Below are 13257 nucleotides of genomic sequence, written 5' to 3'. Positions count from 1 at the left end.
TTTAATCCAGACAATAGAGTTGTTACTTCATTTGTCAAGTTTTTCTCAGTAATTTGCAATGTTATAGTGTCCTGATAGCTTTTTCTTAACAGTATAATGAACCTTTTAGTGTCTCTTACAGAACAACTCGAAATCAAGTCCAGTTACATTTTAAGATTTATAATATCAGCAATTAATTTTATGAGCTACCATAAAGGAGAAAGCCCCCCTCCCCCAAAATAAAATGACCATCCTCTTTAAACATTTAAATACTTTCTAGGCAATTGTGGATGGAAATGCCATTTGAGTGATACGTTTAATTAAATGCATCGTTGCCTGGCTGCTGCGAAGTCATTGTTGGTCTTCATCCAAGTTTATTGGCATTTCCTCATTTCTCTTTACCCAATTAGCAAAGGGGGGGGGGGGGGGGGGGGGCATAAAAGTCAATTAAACTGCTTCATACAATGCAACTTTAAAGATGTGAAGACTTTGTCCCCTCAGGAAAATAAAAACTAAATATATCTATTGTCGCTGTTCAAGGTGAAAATGTACGTATTTTCTGTTGAATACGGTTCTTTTCTTTTGAAAAAACGACTTTCTTTCGGATGTGCACTGAGTGCAGTTGCTATGGCAACAGTGTTTCGCATAAGGTTAGAATGATGGAGGCGAGAGCTGCAGTTATGTGTATAATTCCGTGTCGGTTGAAATTGAAGAACATGCGACTGAAGTTTGATGAACTCCCATTTGCAGATGGAACATGTTTACTAGTTCTGCTGTTTTGAGCTTGACTTGTTGTCTGCCCTTCACCTTTGAACATGCACACGTGTATCTTGTCAGGTATCATGATGCCCAAGATGTGACCAGTAACTTCCTGGGAGCCATGTGGCTCATCTCCATCACTTTCTTGTCGATTGGATACGGAGACATGGTTCCTCACACCTACTGTGGCAAAGGAGTCTGTCTGCTCACAGGAATCATGGTCAGTGCATTTCCTCCCTCTCTCCCTCTCTCCCTGCTCCAGCTTGCTCTCCCTTCCCAGCGGTGATGTCCTCACCTCCTTCAGAGATCAGCAGATTTGGGACTATTCTGTCATTTGTGTAATTTGGGCAATCCTCTCTGTATTAGCCTGCATCTGTGCTTCTGTGTATTTTGGGTGTGCAAACAAGAACATACTGGTGGTGTGTGTGTGTGTGTGTGTGTGTGTGTGTGTGTGTGCGCGTGTGTGTGTGAGTGTTATTCCCTAGGCTGTCCTTTTTGCATAATGAAGGTCCCACTTTTCACTGTGCCATATCCTCTCACTCTCTACAGTATCTTTCATTTTCCATCTCTACCTCTATCTGTGATTTATGTCTCTCCTGTGCTGTTTGTCTCTTTCTATTTATCACTCTATCTCTTTTCCATTCGTCCATCTCCTCTTCCCTGAGGCCATGTGTTTATTTCAATCTACCGCCCATCTGTTAATACGGGTGTTCAAGCCGCCGGCTGCTTCTCTGTTTGCTTCGCTTCACAGGTGCTCGTCCATCCTCGGACTATTTCGTTCTGTCTGTCATTCTTACCTCTTTCTTCGTCTCGTTTCTCATCTCCTTTGTCATGCTGGTCCTTTTATCCTTTATCTTTTGCTTCCTTAAATGGAAAAAACACATTTTAGGTAGTTGGGGGGTACGGAACGTCCCAAACCTACTGGTCCAGATTGCTGTCTTCACACAAACACTGACACACAACTTTGACATAAACGCTTAGCATGACTCCCCACACATACTCCTCCCCATTTGAAAAACACTTTAGAGCGTTCAGAGCAGTTTTATTTTTGGCTACCATCAGCAGAGGAGCGAAGGTGCCGGCGGAACACAGATTAGACAGGGGGGGGAGTCCCCCCCCCATTTTCCCGTTGTTGTTCTAATCATTTTCTGGGGGAGAAATTCTTGCCTTTGTTACTATGACAACATATCAAGGCCAATCTGTGTTGGAATATACCACTGCCCTGAGGGTACCTGGGGGGTATGCCAGGTGTGTGTACGTGTGGTTGTGCAGCTGTGGGTGGTTGTCTGTGAGTAGATGATCCTTAAATACAGGGAACACGTTATTTTGTTGAGTTTTTAGATCATGCAGTTCTGTGCTGTCCCATGGGTCTGGACTGGTCATCCGGTTAATGAGAAGCAAATGCATTTCATCTTCGTGCATTCACCCTCTTGGATGTTTCACCCTTTTGATATTTTTAGAGATTAAATCATGGTCAATATAATTTATTTTATTTACCAAAAAAACCTTTTGTCAAAATTACAGACAGATGTTTTACAAACAAATGTCAGTTACTTTAAAAATTATAAATAAAAGGATTATCTGGAAATTATTGCATAAATATTCACCCCCTAGTTGACGCCAGCAGTGTCGCAGTTAGATCCAGAGTGAGAGTCAAGTGATTGTCGTGTAAAAATATGTGTGTGTGGGAGGCCCCATGCTGGCTCGTCAGTATTCCTGCTACAATCGCAATATAAAGGCAAAACACTCCAAGCAAAGAGAAAAGTCCATTGAGAAGTGTAATTCAGGAGATGGCTGCACAAATATTTCCATCTCACTAGACATCCCACAGAGTTGAGTTAAATAGATCGTTGAGAAATAGGAGTATGGCACTTGTGTGAATCTGCCCGGAGCTATAGCCATCCTCTCACGCAGACCCACCGGGCAAAAAGAAGAAGGCCGGTGAGGGAGGCGACCAGACACCGATGTCCACTATTTGGTCTGATTATATATATAAAGAAAACTAGCTTAATGACCATCAGACGAGACAATCTGCTTGGCACAGGCCAAACACTGCTCGACACCATAAACACACCATCTCCATGGTGACGGTGGGAGCATCATGCTCCAGGGATGCTTTTCAGGTAGAGGGGAAGATAACTTCAGAAAACTACATTCAAATCCTGGAGGGTAATCTGATTCCATCTGCAAGAGAACTGGGGGGGGGGGGGGGGGGGGGGATTTATTTCCCATCAAGACAATGACCCAAACACAGGCTACACAGAAATCGTTTCAAAGACAACAAGGTTGAATGTTCAGGAGTGGCTGAGCTAAAGCCCAGATCTCATTCCAATCAACAATGTGTGGCTGGACTTGAATAGCGATGGTCTCGCCCAATCCCCGAGCGAGCTGACAGAGCTTGACCCGATTTACAGGGAAGAATGGAGAAAAATGGCAGCGCCCAAATGTGCCAGCCTCTTTGAGACGTATCCACAGTGAGTGCTGTGCTTTCAGCCAAAGGTGCATCTACTTAGTACTGAACCTGGGGGGGTCAGTATTAAGTAATTTTTTATTTTTTTAAATTCTTGTTAGAAAAAAGAAATCATTGACAATGATTTCATGAATAAAAGCAACAAAAGGGTGCCTAGCTTCACCGTTTTTGTTTCGGCCAGCCTTTCCTTCCTCTGATGCTGTTGACCTGGTTGCAGACTGTCTGTCTGAAGCAGAGCTTCGGTGGTTGAGCTGAAGCGTGTGGATGTTGCACAGGAGCACAGATGGGTGATTCCCTTTTTTTCCTGACAGCCGCCTTGATGGCTTCACTGTAATGGAGGAGGCGAGGGAAACACCCAGGCGTATGAAACAAATCACAGCGGCACAGCCGTCATCAGCAGCATCGCTCTGTGGAGATTGCACAGGGAACCCCGCTGAAATCAAATGGATGCAGGCGTATACACAAAACAAACACACACACACACACACAAACAGGCATTCACTCAGTCATTCTGAGTCCAATCCAATCAGCTTCCTGCTGTTTCTGACCAAAGAGGACAGTTTTGAACACACAAATACACGTTTTTGAGAATGTGCTGCTCTGTTTTTGTACACACTGTACTGCGGTAATATATAGAGGCCTTTTTTTTCCTGCAGTAATAGACATGTATGAATGCTTTAAGGGTTGCACATCAGTCACTCTCGTCATATTTTATTCATAGTCTGGAAATAAACCCAAATAGAGTGGATGAGCGTACAGACGTGGGCTCGAGAGCCTTTTTGTACGTTACATTTTACTGAACCCAGCTTGCTTATTTTTGCCGTGCACTATGGTTTTATGCTAAACGCTTTGAAATGTTGCGTCCTCCCTCACTCTGGGTCTGTGACTCCTCGTGTTATCTCCTCTGCTCTCCCGCTGCCCTTCCTCGCCCACTGAGACATGCACACACTGGCAAGCAGGAAGGAAGAGGGCTCATACATTTTCATTAAACACTCGTAATCTCAATTTATGACTTATCAGGAGATGCGTGACCTCATTAACATTGCCTCCTTCTCCATCCTTCTCTCCGCTCATCCTTCACGCACTCCCGTCTTCAACATTCACCTCTCTAACCACGCCCGTTGAGGTCCCTTCCTTTTTACTCAGTACTCCTCACTCTCTTGATCTTTTCTTCCTGTCGTTCTCTTTTGCTTTTCGGTGCCTGCCCCTTCGGAGGAACCCTGTAAGCACCCGACAGTCCCATTGAAAACGGTGTCTAATCTGAAAGTTAATTAAGTCTGCCTTTCTTCCTGTGTTGCTGCACGCCACTTCCTCTCAGGCGTGCCTTTCTAGTTGAGACTCTGTTGTCAATCTCCTGTATGAATTTGCCATATTTCTCATTGGCCCAAGGTGAAGTACAGTCAAACCATTCTGTGTTTTACACTTTGACATTTTTTTAAAGGCCTCAATCCTCCGGATATACACCGTGTAATCTTTGACGTGTTCTGTTATCTATAAGGGTTAAACATTTCAGCTCCAAATAGAGGTGTTGTGGAGGGGATCTCACGCCAGATGGACTGCGATTGGGGAAAAATAGATTTGGCATGTCTCGCAACATGAGGAAATGTGAATCCGGAACAAAGCTTATCCCTCTTAATCCTCTCCTCTCTCCCATTCACTTCTCCTTCTGTCATGCTGCTCCCTTTCTTATATCTGTCCTCACTCCCTTCAATTCCACAGCCAAAAGGCACTAATTTACCAATTCCTCCTCTTTACTGGCTGACTCAGTGCTTTGTTTTCCCGTCCTCCCTCTCCCTTCCTCTTCTCTTGCAGGGTGCCGGCTGTACAGCTTTGGTGGTTGCCGTGGTAGCCAGGAAGCTGGAGCTGACCAAGGCCGAGAAACATGTGCACAACTTCATGATGGACACCCAACTCACCAAAAGGGTGTGTAGGCTCGTGTGAATGAGTGGCTCATTCACAAATACAACAGAACTAGCATTATGGCTCATTAAAAATTACAAAAGCACAATTTTATTTCAGATTATTTTAGGTTAGAAGACAAAGTAGTTGAGAGCCCAGATTACATTCACTGTCCCTCCATCGCACTCTCCTGCTGCTACATCACTTTGTGTTGTTAGGACAGTGCAATGAAGGCAATAAAAGGGCAACTCTTTTTTTACCCCTTCCTTTGTGTTCCCTCTCTTACCATCTCTCTCTCTCTCTCCAGTCTCCCTTGCTCCCTTCCTTCCCTCCACTGACATTTATCTCCGCCTCCCTTGACCCTTTCTCCTTCCCTTCATCCATGCCTCCTTCCATCTCTCACCCCTCTCTCTCTGGTCCTTTTCAATTTTTCATTCGGTTGAAAGACCCAAGTTTTAAAATAGCTCCCATATAAAATATGTAGGTTACACTTTGGCAGCAGGGCGTCTGTGCGGTCAGACACAGTGGGATGATCGATTTCAGTGTGGATGAAATACAAATGTGACGGCAAAAAGACTCTGACCATTCACAGGATGTTTAACACCTTGTGTGTGTGTGTGGTGGGGGGGGGGGGGGGGGGGGGCTGTGGGCTTAACATATAAAGTCATGATTCCCAACCACATGTCTGATTTACTTAAGGAATGTTAAATTGGATATTATGATTTGTAATAGAAGTATATTTTATTATTACTACAAACTATACTATTAAACCTCTTGTTTTATACCAATTACTAAACTTTGGCATCTATTCTGCCAAACTAAGATGCCAAGCATTTTAAACATGTTGCCTATTTAATGTTAGCATTGACATTTTCAGCTTGTTAATGCTGTATGTCTGTGACATTAGCATTAAACTTTGTAAAACTTTTCTGTAAATTTATGGTAACATTTGAACAGAATTCTGCTGTAGCCCATTAATATCCCGCATATTGTGACATCTTACATGATTACATTTTAAATACCATTATTCACAAGCATGTTTTTTTGTAAAGCTACCTGCAAACAACAAAGCATTGTGGGAAAGTGAAATAAAAGTGTGAGAGCTAGAATATCAAAATGAAACGGAGGCTCTACGACCTCCTCTGCTTCTTGTCAGAGACATCCAGAGCTGCTTCGATGAGGCAAACCTCCGGTGTGTTGCATGAGTTGGCATTTTTAATTATAACCCTACCGAGCGGAGCATGTAGAGCCACTCATGTCCATCCATTCATCCATCACATGTACTAATGAAATAGGCTTTTCAAATTAGTTAGGCTACCCTACGGTCTTTCCATTTACTCTACAGCTACTCTATTCTCATGTTCTGAAATTATTGTTTATTAAATTAAGAAATATTTTTGTGTAACTTTGCCTTTGCAAAGCCATTCATTGCATAAATGGAAATAAAAGTCGAGCAGATTACATTTCATTTCCCCCCGATATAAAATAATGTCAGGTGATTAATTTTAACGTGAACCTCCTCCTGAAAAGCGTTCACCCGTTCAGGCAGATTCAGCTTTAACACGTACGATGTGCTGCTTGGTGACATTTCCTTCAGAGGGTCTCCGATTGATGCAGTGGTCATTGTCTCCTGCCCTCTCCTCCTGAGAGACCAATGATTGAAGCACATAGTTTTAGATGGCTGGGGCACTGTGTGCGCACACACACACACACTAGGCACAGGCCTTCCACATAAGGGATAAACATGCCAGTCAGTGACAAGTGGACCATGTTGCTGATCATATCTGTGCTTGCGGTTGTTGCCTTCATTTTCTGGTGTGTGTTGTGTGACGGAGGTGTTGGGTGTGGTTGTTTACAGTAGCTAAACGGTACAGAGCCGGAACCAAACTATGGTCTGTACCACTCGGATCACTTTGAGTCTAAGAATGCGTATTATTTTTTTGACAATTTCTGACACATAATTCAACATTTTCACATTTCATCATTCGACTCATCCCTCGCCACTTTCATCCTCTGACTGAAATTAAAACGTTGAAATCCCGATGCAGATCGGGAGCAGAGGACCTCGTACCCTCATCAGAGAGAATGATGGGCTTTAAAAAAAAATCACATGCATCAATGGCTGTCTGTCTGCAGTAACGTGTCCCTCTCCCTTTGATTGGATGTTAATTCAATAACAGTTAGCATAGCGGAGCCCCTAAATCAACCATGTGTGAGCTGATGTTTGATGTTGAGGGTTTAACACGTTTGAAATGTTCTCACTTGTGTTGCTCCATCCTGCAGTAGCGCTTGATTCAGTCACGCTGGTTGCGTTGCCTTGAACGGAAAAGTCGGACACTTTTTAGGACATCATCAGTGGAGTCAGACCGTGTCTTCTTCCTGTTGGTGACACTTCCATGTTAATTAAATGTCACTCACGAAAGCAATAAGCCAATTACTGTGGGAATATAGCGCGCCGAGTCTATTTCTGAGGTCAGCACTTTTATTTAAAGCTTGTTTTAGATTGTTGCAGCAAATCTGAAAAGAATGGGTCATTTTATAAAAGATCATTCTCTAAATGTGCACTCTCCTGGCCATTGGTTAATTCAGAGCACTTTTATAAGTCCCTGTGGCATGTCCAGAGCTTCGCCCTGTTTTTAATATTCAGAGTACACTCTGGGATCACGGCAAGGAGGGGATGCTGCTGTGCCCTCCAGCGTTTATAGCACACGGCAAATGGGTAGAAGTCTTTTTGAGCAATCCCAAAAGACTTCTACTCAGCTACCTCTCACTCCACGCAGTCAACACGACTCCTTTCCAATAGCCGGTTTATTCAGACACTAGCCATATGGATGCTTATTATTTTGGATTTACAATCATAATCTCAGTCAGGAGCTACAGAAAAGCACCGGAAGCCAGTTGCTATTTCAATTCGACGAGCCCTGATTGATTTGTTCAAGCCTCTGCTTTGTGTTCCTGTGAGTTCCTGTGAGTTCATGCATGTATGAGGTTTTTGTGAAAGCGACTTGTCTCTTCCTCTTTTTTTTTTGCCACGCCTTTGATGGAAGGGTCAGGGCAGGTCAAGCCACGTATCACAGTGGCTCATGGGAGGTTGTTGCCCAGTTGATTGGCCTGTTTGCTTATGTTTTCTGCCCTCGAGGTAAACACTAGTGAATCGCTACCACCCTAGCATGTAATTACCAATTAGCTGCAGAGAGTAATTCTGTCCTGCGTCCGGAAGGGTCAGGCTTGTTAGCTTTTCCTCTTATGTTTGATAATAAATTCCAGCACTATAAAAAAAAAAAATGTAAAACCTTAATAGCATAACTGTCAGGGTCCACTTTCTAATATTTGATTCTACTCTGACTGTTTCTTCTTATTTTATAATTGATTTAGACTCCACAGTAATTCATCGAGAGTTCAACATGCTGAGATTTGTCTTATCAGAGGTCGTCTGTGCCCTGACGTAAGTAGTTGGTAGTTAAGCGTTAGCTTCATCTAATTAAATTGCCTAAAGCAGGGCAAGGGTCTCCCTCTGCACTGATGGACAGCTATCAGGAGGTAATATGAAAAATAAATCCCTGGCGAGCCGGCCAGACAGACGCAAGATGCCATCATTCATCATAATTTCTTCAGCCAGCAATGATTAATCAGCTGATAAATAGAATCCGACATTTCAATTTGCCGATATGAGTGGCATTAAATGTGTTATTCAGTAAGTTGGCTCATGATTAAAACTAGACAAATTGTGCATTGCTCTAAAGTTTTCCTTCCTGCCACTGATGTTTGGTTCCAGATGTATTTTCTCAGCAGTTTTAATTTCAATGAATGTGTGCAGGAATCAGAAAATGGGAAAAATGGAGCTTCAGAATTTGTTCCTCAATTTCTCGGTTGATTATTGACCACCGATGTTTATGGAATTTGACACACTTGTGGGGGGTTCCTATTTTACCACTGAATTTAATCCGGATCTGGATTGCAGGTATTTAAGACATTCCCCGAAAAATGGGGGGTTACACTTTTGTTTCGGCCTACTGTACATTTAATATTAGAGATGTTAAATATATTAGAGATAGAGCATCGTCTTAGAGCTGAGTCAATTCCACATCAGAGCAGGTCAACGGATTTGTTCTGTCTTTAATACCCGAGGAAACAGATCCAGTTGAAATAGGGGTACATTTTCACAACAAAACGATTTTATTTTTGAACCCTTTCAATAAAATATCTCGCTTGTCTTTCAATAAAATATCTCACTTGTCTTTCAATAAAATATCTCACTTGTCTCCACAAACGAGGTTCTGTTTTTGCTGGCCTTTACCAAGACGCTGTGGAATCAGTAGTGGGCAAACGGATTTGCTCATTTGGATCTAGATCCAGAAGAATCCGTCATTACTGAAAGTGTGTTTTTTGCGAATAACTTCTCAATTAATAATAATATCCATGTGAATCCATTTACTAAAGGTTTGTTTTCATGTTTAAGGAATATAAAAATACTGATAAAATGAAGGAATGTAGGAGAATGTAGGGGGGCTGAGCTACTTGGCGGAGGTCTGCGCTTGCCAAGTGCTTTTCCAGTTGTTCTTTGTTCGCTGTGCAGCATCTTTTTGAAGCCTCTCTTTGTGTCGATACAGATTGTTTCTACCTTCTCTATGTTATCGTCCTGCTATGCTTTCATTATGGGTGTGTTTTACAACTCCATAGTCGTAGAATCTGAATTATCTGCCTGGTTGATAGAAATAGATAGACAGATGAGGGAAGCCTGTCTGGCCTTTGAGCATCATTATACAGGACGGTTCTCCAATATATCTCTTCTGCAGCTATGGGGATTGCCTTTTAGACATGGATCCATGCCAGGTGTGTTTGTTGCAGTCGCTGCCATAATCAAGTATACTGTAAAGATATATGGTCAGGAATGACTTCCAACCAGAGGGAAATGCTGCGGTCCATTCAGGCTTGTTCTGTAATGTAGTTTATAAACAGACAGAGAGACAAGAGGAGTGTGTGAGAGAAACGCTCCTGTTGGTCTTCATTACCAAATCTCCCGAAGGAGAGGGCGGTTTATGAAACGCGTTGGCAAGCGAGACAGAGAGACGGAGAGAATGAGGGCAGCCGCTGAAAAGACAACGATGCTTTCCCTTTTTCTTCAAAGGGGAAAATGGAAAATAATGGGAAAAAGAAAGAGAGCATGGTTGAGCAAACCTGTTGCCTGCATCAGTTACCAAACATCACCTGTTGCTGACGACGTGTGTGTGTGTGTGTGTGTTGATTATCTGGGAGCAGATAAAGAATGCAGCGGCTAATGTGCTGAGGGAAACCTGGCTCATCTACAAACACACCAAGCTGAAGAAGATCGACCACTCCAGAGTCCGCAAACACCAGAGGAAGTTCCTCCAAGCTATACATCAGTGAGAGACACACACACACACACACACACACACACACACACACACACACACAGGCGCCCAAAATAAACGTGTTGATAATACAAACCTACCGTATACATCTTTATTTCCGCTGTTTAGTTATATTTGTTAATTATTTTAAAGGTTGTTGTTGTTGTTGTTGTTCATCTCATTTATCCTCTGGCTAGAATAAACGGATTAGACCATTAGTTCAGTCATTTTTTTCCGTTCAGGTCCTTTTATTAATTGGACTGAAGAGAGATGATGTCTTCATCTTATTTCACTCCTCATAGGCTTCATAAAGACATCCTAATGAAATGAATGCTACCTTGTTTGATTCACTCAAATCTCAAGGCCTCTGTCTTCATATCTTCTCCTTCATTAGATAATTATTGTGTCATAGATAATTCTAATCCAGAGCTGGAGTTCTGGGCCAACCACTGTCTATTTGCTGGTTTCAACAGTGTGTGTGTGTGTGTGTGTGTGTTCACAGATTACGCAGTGTGAAAATGGAGCAAAGAAAACTCAGCGATCAGGCCAATACACTGGTGGACCTCTCAAAGGTGAGACACACGTCGCAGTAACGGCGAGTCATACCAAACATGCCTTTTCCCCGTTACCACAACAGTCATCATGTCTGCGGCTTTGTGTCTCCTAGCAACAAACGGAGAAAGTGTTAAAGCAGGGATGACTGAGTGAGAGAGTGAGGAGGAGCGCTCATGTTTTTACTGTGTGTGTGAGAGAGAGAGAGAGAGAGAGAGAGAGAGACTGAGGAACTGTGAAAACATAGAGAAGAGAGAGATTGAGATAAAGTCTTGAATAAAAGAAAAATGAAGAGCGAGAAATGCCTTTAGCACCAAATATTTAGCAATGATGCCCTCTCACCGGCTCCGTTTCAAATGGCCATTTGTGTATTTACCATGGTAACAGAGGCCAGATTGTGCAAATCAGGGACAAGGCCTTCCTTTCAGTCTCTCTAGTGTCGCTCCTTTTCTTCGTAGCAATGATTTAACACCCACACAGAGACTTCCCTCCAGCCTCCTCTTCGTTCAGTCCATTTCGGATTGCAGTTTTTCCTTTTGCTCAGGGTCTTACTCACTTCTCCCAGCCTCGTACTTTTCCGTTTTCCATGTTTGCATCACTCTGCTTCTATCTTCACTGTCTCATCTTATTAAATCCAAGAAAGGAAACTTAAAACAAACTTTCCTCTCTTCTCCTCTCCTCTCCTCTCCTCTCCTAGATGCAGAGCGTCATGTATGAGCTCATGTCAGAGCTCAATGACCGCAGTGAGGACTTGGAGCGCCAGATGCTGTCGTTGGAGCAGCGGGTGGAGCAGCTCACCGCGGGCTTCAACACCCTGCCGGCCCACCTCTCGGCCACACTCAGCGCCCAGCATGCGGCGTTGGTCCACCTGCTCCGAGAAAGGGACACGAGGGAAGTTAGAGGAAGCTGTGGAGGGGGCGCTATGGTCCCACAGTCCCCAGGTGCTTCTCTAAGCACTGCGCCACCTTCTGTTTCCCCGATTGCATCTCCAGACCCGCCCTCGACCCAGGTCCCTACTCTGGCCTTGGAATCTCCCCTCTCAGCGCCACAACTAAGCCCAGAGGGGAGCCTGGAGGCGAGCCCAAACCTCACCACCTGTGCTTCTAGCTGCTGAAGACGGCTCACAAGAGCCAGGAGACGACAAGCAGGGAGAAGCCAGGGGATTGACTCGGCTCTTCTAGTCCTCTCGCTTCAGACTAAGGGAGGGGAACGAGGAGGGAGGGGAAATGTGAACCGATTCTCTGAAACTGGGCCTCAGTGAGAGAGAGATGAAGACCGGGCTGTGAGGAGAAATGAAAGGATTACGATTGAGGGTCAACACTATAAATTATGAGACACGTTGGAGGCTTTGGGGCGCTTTCATTGACAAAGGAAGGAGGAGAAAAATGACAATAAAATGGAGACTCTAAAAGGTGTGAGTACGTCAAGACGGTAAGAGATGGAAGTAGTGACGACCAAAAGGGGGGAGGAGAGGAGGAATAACTCGGAACAATTATATGAACTCGGCTCATCGATGGAATCCACTCCATTTACTGAGGCCTTTTATTCTCTCTCCCTCTCTCCTTCCTTCCTTCTCTCCCAGTCTGTCGTCCCTCATCAGGAATTAATGACCATGACTTTTTATCCTTATGATGTATTTTCTATCTGAATGCTAATTGTATGTTAACGAGCATCCCTTTAACAGAAGGTTCGATCAATACGACCATAGTTTAAGCATAAATAAATAGTGGCATGCACCGCACACACACACACACACACAAAGTCACACAACTTAACACACCATCCATGCAATACAAGTCGACACTTCACAAACATAAATACACAGTATTTCACCATGTAGTCCGTATATACGTACACTCACACACTTGAATGCAGTACCCCAGAAGACCATACTGAACCCTGCACTGCCGAGCACTCGATGCGCTGTCGAACGCCACAGAACACTGCCAAGCATTGTAGACGCACTGTAAAAAAAAAAACGTTCATTCAAATGATTTAGCTTCTGTGGGGTTGAGCTAATGCAGTAGTTTAAACTAGCAACACACCTCCGTGACATCATCACCGCTCAGCTGGGAGACTCACAGGTGTTCAGCGATCTACACGGTCTTTAGAAGATTTGGTTTCGGAATATTATTTTTTAACATCCTGAGAAATCTAACATTTACAGTTGTGTTATACTGGGATGGGTGTCGGGAGGAAGAATTGAAAAAGAGTTTACAAGAGATG

At 43.6% G+C, this 13257-nt stretch overlaps 1 protein-coding gene across 1 annotated transcript in view; it reads left to right on the top strand.

Moving 5' to 3' along the window:
* kcnn3 (potassium intermediate/small conductance calcium-activated channel, subfamily N, member 3) overlaps positions 1 to 12145 on the top strand; it is a 33560-nt gene extending 21415 nt beyond the window's left edge. The window contains exons 5-9 of the mRNA XM_068757049.1: positions 817 to 958; positions 5021 to 5131; positions 10367 to 10491; positions 10982 to 11051; positions 11729 to 12145. Coding sequence (XP_068613150.1) covers positions 817 to 958; positions 5021 to 5131; positions 10367 to 10491; positions 10982 to 11051; positions 11729 to 12145 — 865 coding nt within the window. The remainder of the gene's footprint in view (positions 1 to 816; positions 959 to 5020; positions 5132 to 10366; positions 10492 to 10981; positions 11052 to 11728) is intronic.
* The last annotated feature ends 1112 nt before the right edge of the window (positions 12146 to 13257 follow it).

The sequence above is a fragment of the Brachionichthys hirsutus genome, chromosome 3 (genome assembly GCF_040956055.1).
Source record: "Brachionichthys hirsutus isolate HB-005 chromosome 3, CSIRO-AGI_Bhir_v1, whole genome shotgun sequence".
In the NCBI taxonomy this organism is placed as follows: domain Eukaryota; kingdom Metazoa; phylum Chordata; class Actinopteri; order Lophiiformes; family Brachionichthyidae; genus Brachionichthys; species Brachionichthys hirsutus.
This window is presented reverse-complemented; position numbering and strand designations above follow the sequence as displayed.